The following is a 15,222-nucleotide window of genomic DNA, read 5'->3' as shown; positions in this document are numbered from 1 at the left end:
AGCCTCCTGATTACAGACATGCACCACCAAGCCCGGCTAATTTTGTATTTTTTTTAGTAGAGACGGAGTTTCTCCATGTTGGTCAGGCTGGTTGTGAGCTCCTGACCTCAGGTGTTCCGCCGACCTCGGCCTCCCAAAGTGCTGGGATTACAGGCATGAGCCACCACAGCTGCCCATGCAATACACCACTTTCAAAAACAATCAAGACAAACAGGAAGAAGATAACAAGAAACAGAAGACTCAAACAACACTAAAAACCAACTGGATCTAACAAACGTATATAGAACACCCAACTCAATAATAACAGAATGTACATTCTTCTCAAGTGCATAAAGAGCAGTCTCTAAAATAGATTATACGCCAGACCAAAAACCTTAATAAATGTAAAAGAACAGAAATAATACAAAATATATTCTCTAAGCACAGTGGAATTAAATTAATAATTAATGACAGAAACAGAAATTAACTGGGAAACTCACAAATAAGCAGAAATTTAACAACACGGCCGGGCGCGGTGGCTCAAGCCTGTAATCCCAGCACTTTGGGAGGCCGAGACGGGCGGATCACGAGGTCAGGAGATCGAGACCATCCTGGCTAACACGGTGAAACCCCGTCTCTACTAAAAAATACAAAAAACTAGCCGGGCGAGGTAGCAGGCGCCTGTAGTCCCAGCTACTCGGGAGGCTGAGGCAGGAGAATGGCGGGAACCCGGGAGGCGGAGCTTGCAGTGAGCTGAGATCTGGCCACTGCACTCCAGCCCGGGCGACAGAGCGAGATTCCGTCTCAAAAAAAAAAGAAATTTAACAACACATTCCTAAAACCAATGGATCAAAAAGAAATCAAAAGAGAAATTCCAAAATATTTGAGATGAACGAAAATAAAGACATAACATACCAAAATTTATGGTAAGCAATATTAAGAGGAATTTTTTCTGGCTGCAAATACCTACACTTTCAAAAAAGAAAGATCTTAAATAAATAATCTAATCTTCCACCTTAAGGCACTGGAAAAAAAAAAAAAAAAAAGAGCAACCTAAACCTAAAGCAAGGCAAAGGAAGGAAACAGTAAAGATTAGAGTGAACATTAATGAAATAGAGAATAGCAAAGCAATAGAGAAAAATCAACGAAACAAAAAGCTAATTCTTTAAAGAGGCCAAAAAAAAAGGCGGGGGAGGGGACAGAGGGAAGGAAAATCATATTAATGTAATCAGAAATGAAAGAGGGAATATTACTATTAAGCTTACAGAAACAAAGAGGATCATAAAGGAATACTAGGAACAATTATATGCGACTAAATTAGACAACTTAAATAGACAAATTCCTAGAATTACACAAAAAATGAAACTGGCTCAAGAAGAAATAGACAATCTAAATAGATGAAAATAGGTAATGAGATTCATTAGAAAAAGAAACTTCCCACAAAGAAAAGCCCAGGCCCAGATGACTTCACTGGTGAATTCTACCAAACACTTAAAGAAGAATTAATACCAATTCTTCACAAACACTTCAAAAAATCAGAAGAGGCTGGAACACTTCCCAACTCATTCTATGAGGCCCTGATGCAATAGCAGTCAAAGACATTGCAAGAAAACTATAGATCACTATTTCTTATAGATACAAAAATCCTCAACAAAATACTAGTAAATTGAATATTCTGATATGAAAATGACTATATACTATGGCCAAGTGGATTTTATCCCAGCAATGCAAGGGTGGTTTAACATCTGAAAATCACTTAGTATACTATAATATATTAATAAAGTAAAAACAAAAACTCGCACAATCATCTCAATAGATACAGAGAAAAAAATCTGACAAAATCCAACAGCCATTCATGATAAAAACATTCAACAAACTAGGAATAGAAGGGAACTTTTTCAGCCTGATAAACAGTATCTTCAAAAAAACCTATAGACAGTATCAAACTTAATCGTTAAAGACTGGATGCAGCCGGGCGTGGTGGCTCACGCCTGTAATCCCAGCACTTTGGGAGTCTGAGGTGGGTGGATTACGAGGTCAGGAGATTGAGACCATCCTGGCTAACACTGTGAAACCCCTTCTCTACTAAAAATACAAAAAATTAGCTGGGCGTGGTGGTGGGTGCCTGTAATGCCAGCTACTTGGGAGGGTGAGGCAAGAGAATGGCGTGAACCTGGGAGGTGGAGCTTGCAGTGAGCTGAGATCACGCCACTGCACTCGAGCCTGGATGACAGAGCGAGACGCCTTCTCAAAAAAAAAAAGACTGGATGCTTTCTCCCTAAGATTAGGAATAAGACAAGGATCTGCTCCCATCCCTTATATTTGACATGAGACTAGAGGTTCTAGCCATGGCAATTAGGCAAGGAAAATAAGTAACAGGCATTCACAGGTTGGAAAGGAAGGCTAAACGACCTCTATTGTAGATGTCATGATCTTATATATAGAAAATCCTAAGGAATTCACTAAAAACACTGATAAAATTTGGATATTTGTCTCCTCCAAATCTCATGTTGAAATGTAATCCCCAGTGTTGAAGGTGGGACCTGGTGGGAGGTGCTTGGATCATTGGGGCATATCCCTCATGAATGGTTTAGTGACATCCCCTTGGTGATGAGTGAGTTCATGAGAGATCTGGTTGTTTAACAGTGTGTGGCATCTCTCACCTCCCTCTCTTGCTCCTGCTCTCACCATGTGATGCGCCTACTACCCCTTCATCTTCCACCACGATTGTAAGCTTCCTGAACCCTTACCAGAAGCAGATGCCAGCATCATGCTTCCTGTACACCCTGCAGAACCATGAGCCATTAAACTTTCTTTCTTTATAAATTACTCAGTCTCAGGTATTCGTTTATAGCAATGCCAGAATAACCCAATACAAAAACTATTGGAACTAATAAGTGAGTTTGGCAAGGTTGCAGGAGACAAGATCAGTATGCAAAAATTAATTGTATTTCTATACACTTGGAATGAACAACCCAAAAATGAAATTAGGAAAATAATTCAACTTATAATAGCATCAAAAAGAAGAAAAATTTTCACAAATATTTAATAAAAGAAGTGCAAAAGTTATACTCTGAAAACTATAAAACATTCTTGAAACAAATTAAAGACAACCTAAATAAATGGAAAATATCTCATGCTCAAGAATTGGAAGGCTTAATACTGTCAAGATGGCAACAGTCCCCACATTGATCTATAAATTCAGTGCAGTCCCCATGAGGATCCCAGATGGCTTCTTATAGAAATTGAAAAGCTGACTGTAAAATCCATATGGAATTGCAAGGGACACAGACTACCCAAAACAATCTTGATAAAGAAGACTAAAGTTGCAAGATTCACAATTCCCAATTTTAAAACTTGCTACAAAGCAGCAGTAATCAAGACAGTGTGGTACTGGCATAAAGACAGACAGATAGATCAACGGAACAGAATTGGGAGTCCTGAAACAAACCCATGTGTCAACTGATTTCCAACAAGATGCCAAGACTACTCAATGGAGAAAGACTAGCCTTTTCAACAAATGATGCTGTGACAACTGGACATCTACATGCCAAAGAATGAAGTTGGACCCCTGTACCATCCCATATACACAAATGAATTCAAAATGGATTAAAGACCTGGATGCAAGACCTAGCACTACGAAACTCTTAGAAGAAATATAGGGGTAAATCTTCATGACCTCAGGCATTGGCTTCTTAAATATAACACGAAAAGCACAACCAACAAAAGAAAAATAGATAAATTCGATTTCAATTTCATCAAAATTGAAAACTGTTCATCAAAGGACAACATCAAAAAAGTGAAAAGACAACCCACAGAATGGGACATAGTATTTACAAATCACATATCTGATAAAGGACTTATATCTAGAATATATAAATAACTGTTACAACTCAATAATAAAAAGACATATGACTCAATTTTTTAAATGGGCAAAAAATCTGAATAGACATTTCTTCAAAGAAGAATTACAAATTCTTGAAAAGATGTTCATGAAAAGATGTTCATCATTAATCATCAGGTAAATGCAAATCAAAACCACAATGAGATACCACTTCTTACCCACTAAGATGGCTATAATAAAAAAGATAATAACAAGTTTTGGCAAGGATATAGAGAAATCAGAATGCTCATATACTGCTTGTGGGAATATAAAATGGTCCAGTCACTTTGGAAAACAGTATGACAGTTCCTCAAATAATTGAACATGAAGTTACCATATGACTCAGCAATTCCACTTATAGGAAGAGAAATGAAAACCCATCCACATAAAAACTAGTTGCATTATTCATAAAAGCCAAAAGGTAGAAACAACCCAAATATACAAATTTGGTGAATAAAATATAGTATATCCACATAATTAAATATTATTTGGCCATAAAAAAGGAATGAAGTACTGATACATGCTACAACATGGATGAACACTGAAAACTGGCCATGTGTGGAGGCTCATGCCTGTAATCCCAACACTTTGGGAGGACAAGGTGGGTGGACTGCTTGAGCTCAGGAGCTCAAGACCAGCCTGGGCAACATGGCAAAACCCTGTCTCTACTAAAAACACAAAAGCTAGCTGGATGTGGTGGCGTGTACCTGTAGTCCTAACTACTTGGGAGGCTGAGGTGGGAAGATTGCTTGAGCCCAGGAGGTCAAGGCTGCAGTGAGCCATGATTGCACCACTGTACTCCCACCTGGGCAACAGAGCGAGACCCTGTGTCAAAACAACAAAACCCATTATGCTAAGTCAAAGAAGCCAGTCATAAAAGTCCACGTTTTATGATTCCATTTGTATGAAATGTCCAGAATAGGCAATTCTATATATAGAGATATAAAGTAGGTAAGCGGTGGCCTAGGGCTGGGGTGGGGAAGGGTGATAATTGGGAGGATGGAGGAATAATAATAGCTAAAGGGTATGGCTTTTTAGTTTTTTGAGGTGATAAAAATGTCCGAAGGCTGTCTCTGATAAATGGTTGCATAACTCTTTGAATATACTAAAAACAACTGAATTGTATACTTTGAATAGGCAATTTGTATGTGAATCATAACTCAATTAAGCTGTTATAAAAAAAGCACCATTACTGAGAAAGATATGTTAAATCTTCTACTGTGATTGTAGGTGGTCTATTTTCCTTGTTGTTCTGTCCAGTTTTGCTTTATATATTTTGAATCTATGGTATTAGGTACATGCAGACTTAAAATTGTAATATCTTATTGGTACTGAGCCATTTTAAGTACAATATGATCTCTGTCTTTAATAGTGCCTTTCTTATTGTAATGTCTGCAGTGTATTTATATCAGCTTTCTTTATTATTCCAAAACAGTAAAAAAGAAAAAGAAACATTTTTACATATACGCATTTGTGTACATGAGCAAATATAGCAATAGATTAAATGCCTTAAAATGCAATTTCTGGGTAAAAGGATATGTGGGATTTAAATCTGAGACAATGCCAATGTGCCCTCCAAAGTTACTGGAGCAGTCACAGTCCCACTGAGTCTATCAGCATACTTCTCTGTGAACATCTTAAAATTAGAATTTTGTTTTGCTCTGTGTGAAGGGGATGTATGAGTTTATGCTAACTTATTTGGATTAAAATTTGCCCACATGGTGACCCGTCCCCCAGCGAGGCACACGGGTCCTGGTCTGGAAGGACCATTGCTGGGAAGACTCACCTTGCTGATTTCTGTCAGGGACATGGTGATGCTGTAGAGTTGGTTCTTACTGGTGCTGGCAACCAGAGTTTCCTCTGAGGGGCTGAAGCATAGGCAGAGAACATCCTGTTTGTCAGACTGACTTGGATCGTTGCTCTGCGGGTCCACAGGAATCTGCTCAAGATGCAAAACAGCTCTCAGTAATGTCCCCAGGTTGTCAGTGGGCCTTAGGCTTTCAGAGTTTTCTTGGATAACTTTAGCTTACAGACTCCCAGACCAGGCTGCTTCCTGGGATCCCCCTATTCTTTGTTTGCTTTTTTTGAGAGAGGGTCTGGCTCTGTTACCCAGACTGGAATACAGTGGCTTGATCTTGGCTCAATGCAACTTCCACATGCCAGGCTCAAACCATCCTCTCACCTCAGCCTCCCAAGTACCTGGGACTACAGGTACACACCACCACACCTGGCTAAGTTTTTTTTTTTTTTTTTGAGACAGAGTCTTGCTCTGTCGCCCAGGCTGGAGTGCAGTGGTGTGATCTTGGCTCTCTGCAACCTCTGCTGCCTGGGTTCAAGCAATTCTAGCTGGGATTACAGACACATGCCACCATACCTGTTTACTTTTTTTTTTTTTTTTGAGAGAGAGTTTCAATCTGTCACCCAGGCTGGAGTGCAGTGGCATGATCTCGGCTCACTGCAACCTCTGCCTCACGGGTTCAAGCTATTCTCTTGCCTCAGCCTCCCAAGTAGCTGGGACAACAGGCACACACTGCCACGCCTGGCTAATTTTTGTATTTTTAGTACAGATGGGGTTTCACCATGTTGTCCAGGCTGGTCTCAAACTCCCGACCTCATAATTTTTCTTTTTTTTGTAGAGATGGGGTTTCCCCATGTTGCCCAGGCTGTTCTAGAACTCCTGAGTTCAAGAGACCCACCCACCTTGGCCTCCCAAAGTGCTGGGATTACAGGCATAAGCCAATATGCTGGTCGATTTTCCTTTTTTAAAACTAATTCTGTTCACTTCATCCTAAAACCTCTCTCAGGACAGATATCTCAAGTCACCATTTCACCATTTCTGCTCAGCAATCCTGCCTTATCCCTCCCCATCAGATGCCTTCTCAGAGAACTGCTGCTGGGGAACAAATGCCAGTAGGACCCCCGTTTTGCTTCTTTTTTCTTCCCTCCTTACCCTGATTTCTCTGCTCTCACGGTAAAAATCCTTTTCTTCCATCTTCTCAAATAGCAGAACTCTCCCTGGCCCAGCAGAACAGGCAAATCCTTTTGAATAGGCTGCAATGGCAAACACCTGGGGCATGGACAGCTGGCTGTGGCTACTGGTCGCCACCATCTGTTCATAGGAAGGGAGTGGAGAACTGACTGGTGGAAATTCAATCAGGCTGGAAACAAAAAAACAGCACATACAATTTACAGAGACAATCTTGAGGAGATGGAATTCTGCTGGGGAGGAGAAAGAAGGCTGTCACTGGGTGTGACAGAAACCACCCAATGATCCCCTTTTCCATAGCCAAATACTGCCCTGTGGCTTGGGAACTGTACACAAACTGCACGTGGCCAAGCCCAGAAGCAAGAGAGTACTCGGGGTGTGTGGAGTAGACAGAGGCAAGAGTTGTAGAGGAAGAGAGCCGCAGGTATGCTTGGGCCAAGCCAACGAGTCTGGGCTTTTTTCTGGGAGGCCTGAACCCCAGAGCTTAAGGACTGTGAACGCAGCTCCTGGAGAAGGTTATGGGGACTTTTTAGGAAGCTCCTAATTACAAAAAAAAAAGAGGATATTCCATTGGCATGGGGGGATGGTGGTGAAAATGGGTGGATTGAAGGTTATTGAGGAAGAAGAATCTACAGGATGTCATTGGGGTTGAGGGCCCAGGTTCTGGCATCCAAGAGATCTGGGTTTGAATCCTGAGCCTGCCACTTCTCAGAGCAATGATCTTGGATAGGCCACTTACCTCTTTGATGCTCAGTTTCCTTGTCTACAAAATGGGCATGATAATAGTACGAACTATATAGGGTAAGAATCAAATGGGAATATTTATAAAGTGTTTAAAGCAATGTCTGGTGCATGCAATGGTACATTCCAATACACAGGAGATATGATTTTCACTGGTTGTCACAGCGGTAATGTGGGATCTCTCTTACCATGGTCAATAACCACTCCTTCCTGAGACTGCACTTTACCCCTATCCTCTGTCAGATTTACCTAACACATTTCCTTGCATTTGTTGGTCTGTCGCCTCCTGCTGAATTATAAGTTCCGTGAGGACTTGTGTCCCTAGCATCTAGCAAGAGATGCCTTTTATATACTGCAAGGGCTTGGTGGACATGAATCAATTCATTAAATTAGTCACTGTAAAATGTGTTTCTAAAACTATAGTTTTGAAGACCAGCCATATTATAATGCTTATAAAATGAGGTTAGGTATAAAAAATAAAAAGAATTGTATCTAGCCTATGGTTATAACTGTTAAATTTGTGCTTAAATATAAATGAAAACTCTTCAAGAGGAAGAGGGAAAATGGGCATAGTTGACTTTTATGGTAGAGGGGTTATGAGCAGTTTCTAAAGAGTGCTGTCTTCTGTATAATGCTGTTAGTACAACGAATGCGGGAGTGCCAGCCCAGGAAGCACCATTACCTCTCTGATTCCTGGATGACATCCAGGCTTTTTGAGTCATGGGTGGGTTCTTTGACCATTATGCTGGTCTCCCAACGCTGATCTCCAGATTCAAAGAGGAAGAGTTTGCCTGTGTCAGTGCCAACAACAATCTTGTCATCAGCCACCCAGGTGTGGGCTAGATAGTTTTGGGGTTCTCCCCTCTGAAAATTGGTTTGCTTCAGGGTTCCCTCAGTAAAACGGAGAAGCTTAAACATCCCATTTCCAGTGACACACACCTGAGTGTTATCCTGTGGACTGAAGCTCACCTGTAAAATGTGAGAGAATTGAAGAAAAAAATTTATGAAACTAATCTTGATGGAATTATTTCCCATTTTACAAGTTAATATTTATTTCAGGCTGCTCAGAATATCTCCTAAACATCACAAAATCATGTAATTTTATGCTGCATTTGATAAGGGGACACATCTATAATCCATTATATTTATAGGGATATGAGTCAAACTAGGAAATCTACAAAGGCCAAAGAGCAGAATGAGCAGCTTTTGACAAGAGCCACACCCAGTGCTGACAAAATGGAATAAAGCTCAGCTGGAAACACGGAAAAAGAGGGTCTGATAGGTTTACATAGCCCTGTCCAGGAGGAAAGAAATCACATGTCAGGGGATGCTACGTGGTCTCCTACCAACTGAACATCCTTCAACCACAGCTCTTATCCCAATATACACCTGCTCCTCTAGTTACAATGGGATCATGTCCTGATAAACCCATCATAAGCTGAAAATGGGCAAAGCCATGTGGCCACACAGCACCACACTGTAGAGTACCTTGGTTGTTACCTTTATGATTCAGTGGCTGACTGGGGGCTGTGGCTGCAGCTGCTGCCCAGCATCATGAAAGTATATCACTTGGCCTCTTTCTCCAGAGTACATATCACTCTTGTACCATTGTAAAGATGCAAATTTTAAGTTTACCCATAGTAAGTTGGGGACTACCTGTACAGTAATAGGCAGTCAACCTGCTGTCCTGGCTAGATAGTGAGCAACTTGAAGGGCTGTGACTTTTTCATCTCTGTTTTCCCAGTGCTGGATTCATCATGGGCATCCAATAAATGGTTGCTGAATCTACTTAGTCAGAGCAGGAGGTGCTTCATCAGGCTTCACTATGGCCTGGTTGAAATCCCCTTCTTGTTCTACCTGCCTTTTGTCTGATTCTGGAATAATCACCCAGCAGCTTTCTGATTACTATTATAATTTCACCTTGCAACTTCTCTACTACTAGGAAGGGAATACACTGGATAAATAATGTGAGCATTCTGGTTGTAATATGCTGGTTTACACGTCAACATCTTGTGGGTTGAAGAACTGAGTCTATGCCGGAGACACTGATTAGCTAGAATCCCTGAACATGAACAGAACTGAGTCATTGAACTTGTGGAATTGAGTGCTAGATCCCAGACTAGGGTGAGTGAACCAAGATCAAACCTCCTTGGGACCCCTTGCCTAAGCCATCAGTCAGGTTCCTGAGGGGTCTTCTTCCTTTTGCCCTCAAGACACAATAGAAGGTTCTGCTCCTTACATAACAGCAACTTCAGCAACAGCTTCCTAAAGACCTACCACTTTACATCACATTTCGGAAATCTTCCTACTGCCCGGCAATGCTGCTGGAAAAAAAAGGCTAGGACCAGGGAGAGAAAGCAAGTTTTATTAATCCACTTCTGGGCCAAACCTGTGACCAGAAAGCAGTTCTGGGCCAAAGTAAAGAAGACAGGAGCTGGAGCTGGGGAACTCCTAGCTCTGCTACTCACCACCTCTGTGATCTTAGGTGAGTTACCTAACCTCTTGGAGCCTCAGCTCTCTCATCTGTAAAATGGGGATAATGACTGTGCATACCTTATATGGTTGTTGTAAGACTAAATATAAAAATGCATGGAGGAAATTAGAACGTGGCACACAGCATTCAATAAAAAGTAGTTCTATTTTTTATAATTTTCATGATACTTGTCACACTACTAGGTACCTGGTAGACAGGGTTGTTCTGAGTGTCGATTCTAACAATGGCCATTACTTTCTGTTTTTCCCACAGCCAATAGACAAGATTTGACTCTGGAGGTGATGTCTGAGCCAACAGGTATTTGGAGTCTGGAGAAAAAGCCATGCTAATAAATTTCTGAACTTGGAAGTCAAAATTATTAAGAACTTTGCGCTTCCGGCAAGGGATGGATGACAATTCATAAATGGTGATGGCAGGTTTTTCTTGCACAGTCTCAGAGATAGCGAGATACCGCCGATTGGGACTGATAGACAAGGCCAACATGCCCTGACTCTTGTCTGAGCCTGCAAACAGAGGAAAAAGGAAATAATCAGGGTGGATCACACTTTCACCAGGATTCACCAGGAACCAGGCACAGTAATGGGCACTGGAGTGGACAGTGGTGGACACAAAGAACAAAGGTGGCCTTGGCATAGCTGTGTTTGGGCATTATGAAAATGACTAGGGGCCAGGGGTGGTGGCTCACGCCTGTAATCCTGGCACTTCAGGGGGCCGAGGCAGGCAGATGACTTGAGATGGGGAGTTCAAGACCAGCCTAGCCAACATGGTGAAACCCCGTCTCTACTAAAAATAAAAAAGTTAGCCGGGTGTGGTGGCAGGTACCTGTAATCCCAGCTACTTGGGAGGCTGAGGCAGGAGAATTGCTTGAACCTGGGAGGCGGAGACTGCAGTGAGCTGAGATCATGCCACTGCACTCCAGCCTGGGAGACAGAGGGAGACTCTGTCCCCAATAGAAACTGACTAGGGCAGGCACCTCTGAGGATGAGGTGGGAGGAGAAGTCAGGGAAGGCTTCCTGAAGGAGGGCATGGGGAGAGGTGAGATGGGGGCTGGGTGGCGGATGGCAGGTGGCAGTAAGAGCTTGAGCCAAGGGGTGGATGTGACAAAGGGTACGGCACAGTGTGAGAACTGCAAGCAGTGGATTTGCTGGGGCACTGCATGTGAGATAGGGTGACCAAAGATGGGCCTAAAGGGGTGGAATCGGGTCAGACCATAGAGGCCTTTATTCCCTGAGTGGCTAGCTCATCACTCCTCCTCTACTGCAGAGGCTGGGATGCCAACTACTGGATTCCTCAGCCTCCCTTGCAGTTAGCTGACGTATGTGACATTCTGGACATGAGGTGGAGGCAGAAGTCTTCCAGAGTGGCTTTATGATAAAGCTGGTGCTTCCTTAAAAACCAGACAGATGCATTCTATCCCCTTTTTCCTGAAATCTAGAGGTGATATCTGGAGATAGAGCTCTCATCTCACAACCATGAGGTAATACGAATGAAAATGAAGGCTGTGATCCTCTAGAAAACAGAGCCTCAGGCAAAGATTAAAGTGTAAATACTTTATCTGGGAAATGCAATCAGGGTCACGTTACAGTTTTCGAGGGCTCTAGGTACTTTTGATTTCACGGCCCCCTCCTTCATTAAAAATTGTTTAAAAATATATTTACAGGCCGGGCGTGGTGGCTTAATCCCAGCACTCTGTAATCCCAGCACTCTGGGAGGCCGAGGTGGGCGTAGCACCTGAAGTTGGGAGCTCAAAATCAGCCTAACCAACATAGAGAAACCCTGTCTCTACTAAAAATACAAAATTAGCTGGGCATGGTGGCCCGTGCCTGTAATCCCAGCTACTCGGGAGGCTGAGGCAGGAGAATCACTTGAACCTGGGAGGTGGAGGTTGTGGTGAGCCGAAATTGAGCTACTGCACTATAGCTTGGGCAAGAAAAGCAAAACTCTGTCTCAAAAAAAAAAAAAAAAAAAAAAATATACACACACACACACACACACACACACACACATATATATACATATATACATGGTATGGTGGCTTGTACCTGTAATCCCAGCTACTTGGGAGGCTGAGGTGGGAGGATGGGTTGAGTCCAGGAGTTCAAGACCAGCCTGGGCAACATAGCCAGACCCCATCTACATAAAAAAATTAGCTGGTCAAGGTGGTGCATGCCTGTATTCCCAGTTATTCAGGAGGTTAAGGTGGGGAGAATGGCCTGAACCCAGGAATTTGAGACTGCTGTGAGCTATGATTGTGCCAGTGCACTCTAGCCTGGGCAACAGAGTGAGGCCTGGTTTCTTAAAAAAAAGAAAAGAAAAGAAAAAAAAAATGTGGAGGATGGAGTTGAGATGGTTTGGAGTTCCAGAAGGAGGTAACAGAACAAAAAAGATACCTGTCCTTAGATCCAGGAATCTCAAAGAATCCCTAGAGGATAAAAAATGAAAATAAAAACTATACTGTATGTCTGTGTGTGTGTATCTGTGTGTGTATATATACACACACACATGTATATATACATGTATATATGATGTATATACATGTACATATATGTATGTGGTATGTGTATATATGGTGTGTATTTTATACTTATGTATGTATATAGTGTATGTGTATAGATATATATATACACACACACCATAGACAGACATTAAACATCCAGAAAAAAAGATCATCTACAGAAAGACGATGCTGATAGCTAATTTCTTAACCACAGCAACAAAACAGAAGCCAAAAAAACACAATGGAATACAATCTATAATGTGTTGATCAAAATTGCATACCTGTTGAAATTATCTTTCAGAAGTGAGGATAAAATAAAGTCATTTTCAGACAAAAACTGGGAGAGTTTATTAACACATTATCAGTAAATGCAGAAGGAAAATGATCCCACCTGGAATATCTGATTTGTAAAGAGTGACGGTGGGCAAAGAGTTTGGTAAGTATGAGAGCAAATATAAATTAATGTTGTCTGTATAAAACCATAATTTAATTAATATTGGAAAGTCATATGATCTTTTTTATTTCTGTTTTTAAGACAGGGTCTTGTTTGGTTGCCCAGGCTGGAGTACAGTGGCACGATCTCGGCTCCCTGCAACCTCCGCCTCCCAGGTTCAAGCAATTCTCCTGCTTCAGCCTCTGGAGTAGCTGGGACTACAGGCACGTGCCACCACGCCCAGCTGATTTTTGTATTTTTAGTAGAGATGGGGTTTCACTATATTGGCCAGGATGGTCTCGATCTCTTGACCTCATGATCTGCCCACCTCGGCTTCCAAAAGTGCTGGAATTACAGGCGTGAGCAACTGCGCCCGGCCAGATGTCCATTTTTATCACCCCTATTCAACACTGTCTGGAGGTGCTTACCAGCACAGGTAGCACAAGAAAAAGGAAGAAAACCATCGTTATTTGTAGATAATATGATAGTCTATATAGAAATCCCTGCATAATCTATAGACAAATCATTAGAATTAATAATAATTTAGCAAATATGCTGGAAATAAACATTAATAAATAAAAGTCAACTGTATTTAATACAGTTTATTCCAACAGAATATTATGTGGTTGATAAATTTGACTTTATTAAAACTAAAAATTTTTGTCCATCAAAAGATACTGTAAGGTGGGAGAAAAATGCCCCAAACTGGAAGAAATTATTTGCAAGATATATATATATCTGACAAATTAATGGTATACAGAATAGATAAATTGTGCATGTAAATCAATAAAACTGCCAAAAATTTCCTGCACAACAAACTATAAAAAACAAGTAAAAGACTTGAACAAGGCATTTAACATACGACTAAATAGGAATAGCCCATAAACATGTAAACAGATACTCATCATCATTAATGATAGCAAAATGCAAACGAAAACCACAATTCCTTTTCTCAACTACTGGATTAGCAAAAAATTAGGAAGTTGGACAATACCAAGGGTTGGCAGGGTTGTTGAGGAATGAGAACTCTTATGCACTCCTGGTGGGAGTGTAAATTGTTACTATCATATTACTCAGTAAGTTTAGTCCTGGCCGTGTGTCCTAGAGAATTTGCACAAATAGATGAATGTATACGCATGCAAGAATGTTTATAGTAGTATAGTTTGTAATAGCATACGATTGTTATTTCCCAAATGTCCCTAAACGCTAGAGTGAATACATATATTTGAGACGTTATATTCATATGATGGAACACTACATAGCAATACAATGAACTTGGTTATATGTATCAAGATGCATGAATCTCAAAAGCATGATGTTGAACTGATGCAGCAGGACACAGAATACAGGGAGAAGCCCTAGAACTGGTAATATTCTATTTCCTATGCTGGTGGCTGGGTTCACAGATCTACATTCTATTGTAATTCTTTAAATATTACATATATGTAGGGTACATTCTTTCGTGTGTATATGTCACAATAAAAGGTGTCAATGCAAAAAATGGGAAAATGGATTTGGTTGTTGAAATCATGAATATCATCAACAGGACCACTGTGAACAAAAATAAGGGCTGTAATGTTATACAAATGGTTATTTGCAACTGGGGATAAAGTTTACCGTGTCTTCATCATACATGGATTCAAAAGGTGATGTAATGAAGGTGGTGTGCTCAGGAAAACTGTGTCAGACAACTCAAAAAGGGGCTCTGGTAATGACAAAGGCAATGATATTGAAGACACCAAAAGAGGGATTCTTAACATATTTTCCTGAAATTACAGTGAAAAAAGTACTTTTAAATTAACATTGTATATGTGATTTTAACTACGTATACGTGACTGATTAATCTAGTTTCATAATACAAGTTGCCATTTATTTCCTCTACATTTATAATACTGCATATATATTCAAATTGGCCAAAATCTTTCTTTCCAATCATCATGCTGGGATTATGGGGTTATATGCGGCACATACCATTCCTGTATATGTCAGGATGGAAAGGGTTTTTACCTGGAATGAATTTTTGCCATTTCTGATCCACATTGTACTTCACACAGTGATTTCCTGAAGGAAATATAATGATCTGTTCATCGAAGTAGAAGATATTGTTGGCCACGTGGGATCGAAGACCGAAAACATGCAGCGTCTGAGCTGCCACCGCCGACATGATCTCCCGCCAAAGAGTTCTGCTGAACCACCAAGGCAGCGCTTC

At 41.1% G+C, this 15,222-nt stretch overlaps 1 protein-coding gene across 2 annotated transcripts in view; it reads right to left on the bottom strand.

The window, feature by feature from the left end:
• CFAP57 (cilia and flagella associated protein 57) overlaps positions 1 to 15,222 on the bottom strand; it is a 76,561-nt gene that overhangs the window by 60,824 nt on the left and 515 nt on the right. Inside the window, exons 2-6 of one of the 2 annotated variants that reach the window (XM_011945284.1) lie at positions 15,021 to 15,196; positions 10,270 to 10,586; positions 8,272 to 8,558; positions 6,813 to 7,020; positions 5,649 to 5,801 (exon numbers count right to left, since the gene is read on the bottom strand). In XM_011945284.1, the coding sequence (XP_011800674.1) occupies positions 5,649 to 5,801; positions 6,813 to 7,020; positions 8,272 to 8,558; positions 10,270 to 10,586; positions 15,021 to 15,177 (1,122 nt within the window). In that variant the 5' untranslated portion in view covers positions 15,178 to 15,196. Of the gene's footprint in view, positions 1 to 5,648; positions 5,802 to 6,812; positions 7,021 to 8,271; positions 8,559 to 10,269; positions 10,587 to 15,020; positions 15,200 to 15,222 lie in introns of both variants that reach the window. The other variant, XM_011945289.1, reaches the window with a different exon arrangement.

The sequence above is a fragment of the Colobus angolensis genome, unplaced genomic scaffold, assembly GCF_000951035.1.
Source record: "Colobus angolensis palliatus isolate OR3802 unplaced genomic scaffold, Cang.pa_1.0 Scaffold106, whole genome shotgun sequence".
NCBI lineage: Eukaryota > Metazoa > Chordata > Mammalia > Primates > Cercopithecidae > Colobus > Colobus angolensis.
The sequence above is the reverse complement of the archived record's forward strand: the minus strand, read 5'-3'. Positions and strand labels throughout refer to the sequence as shown.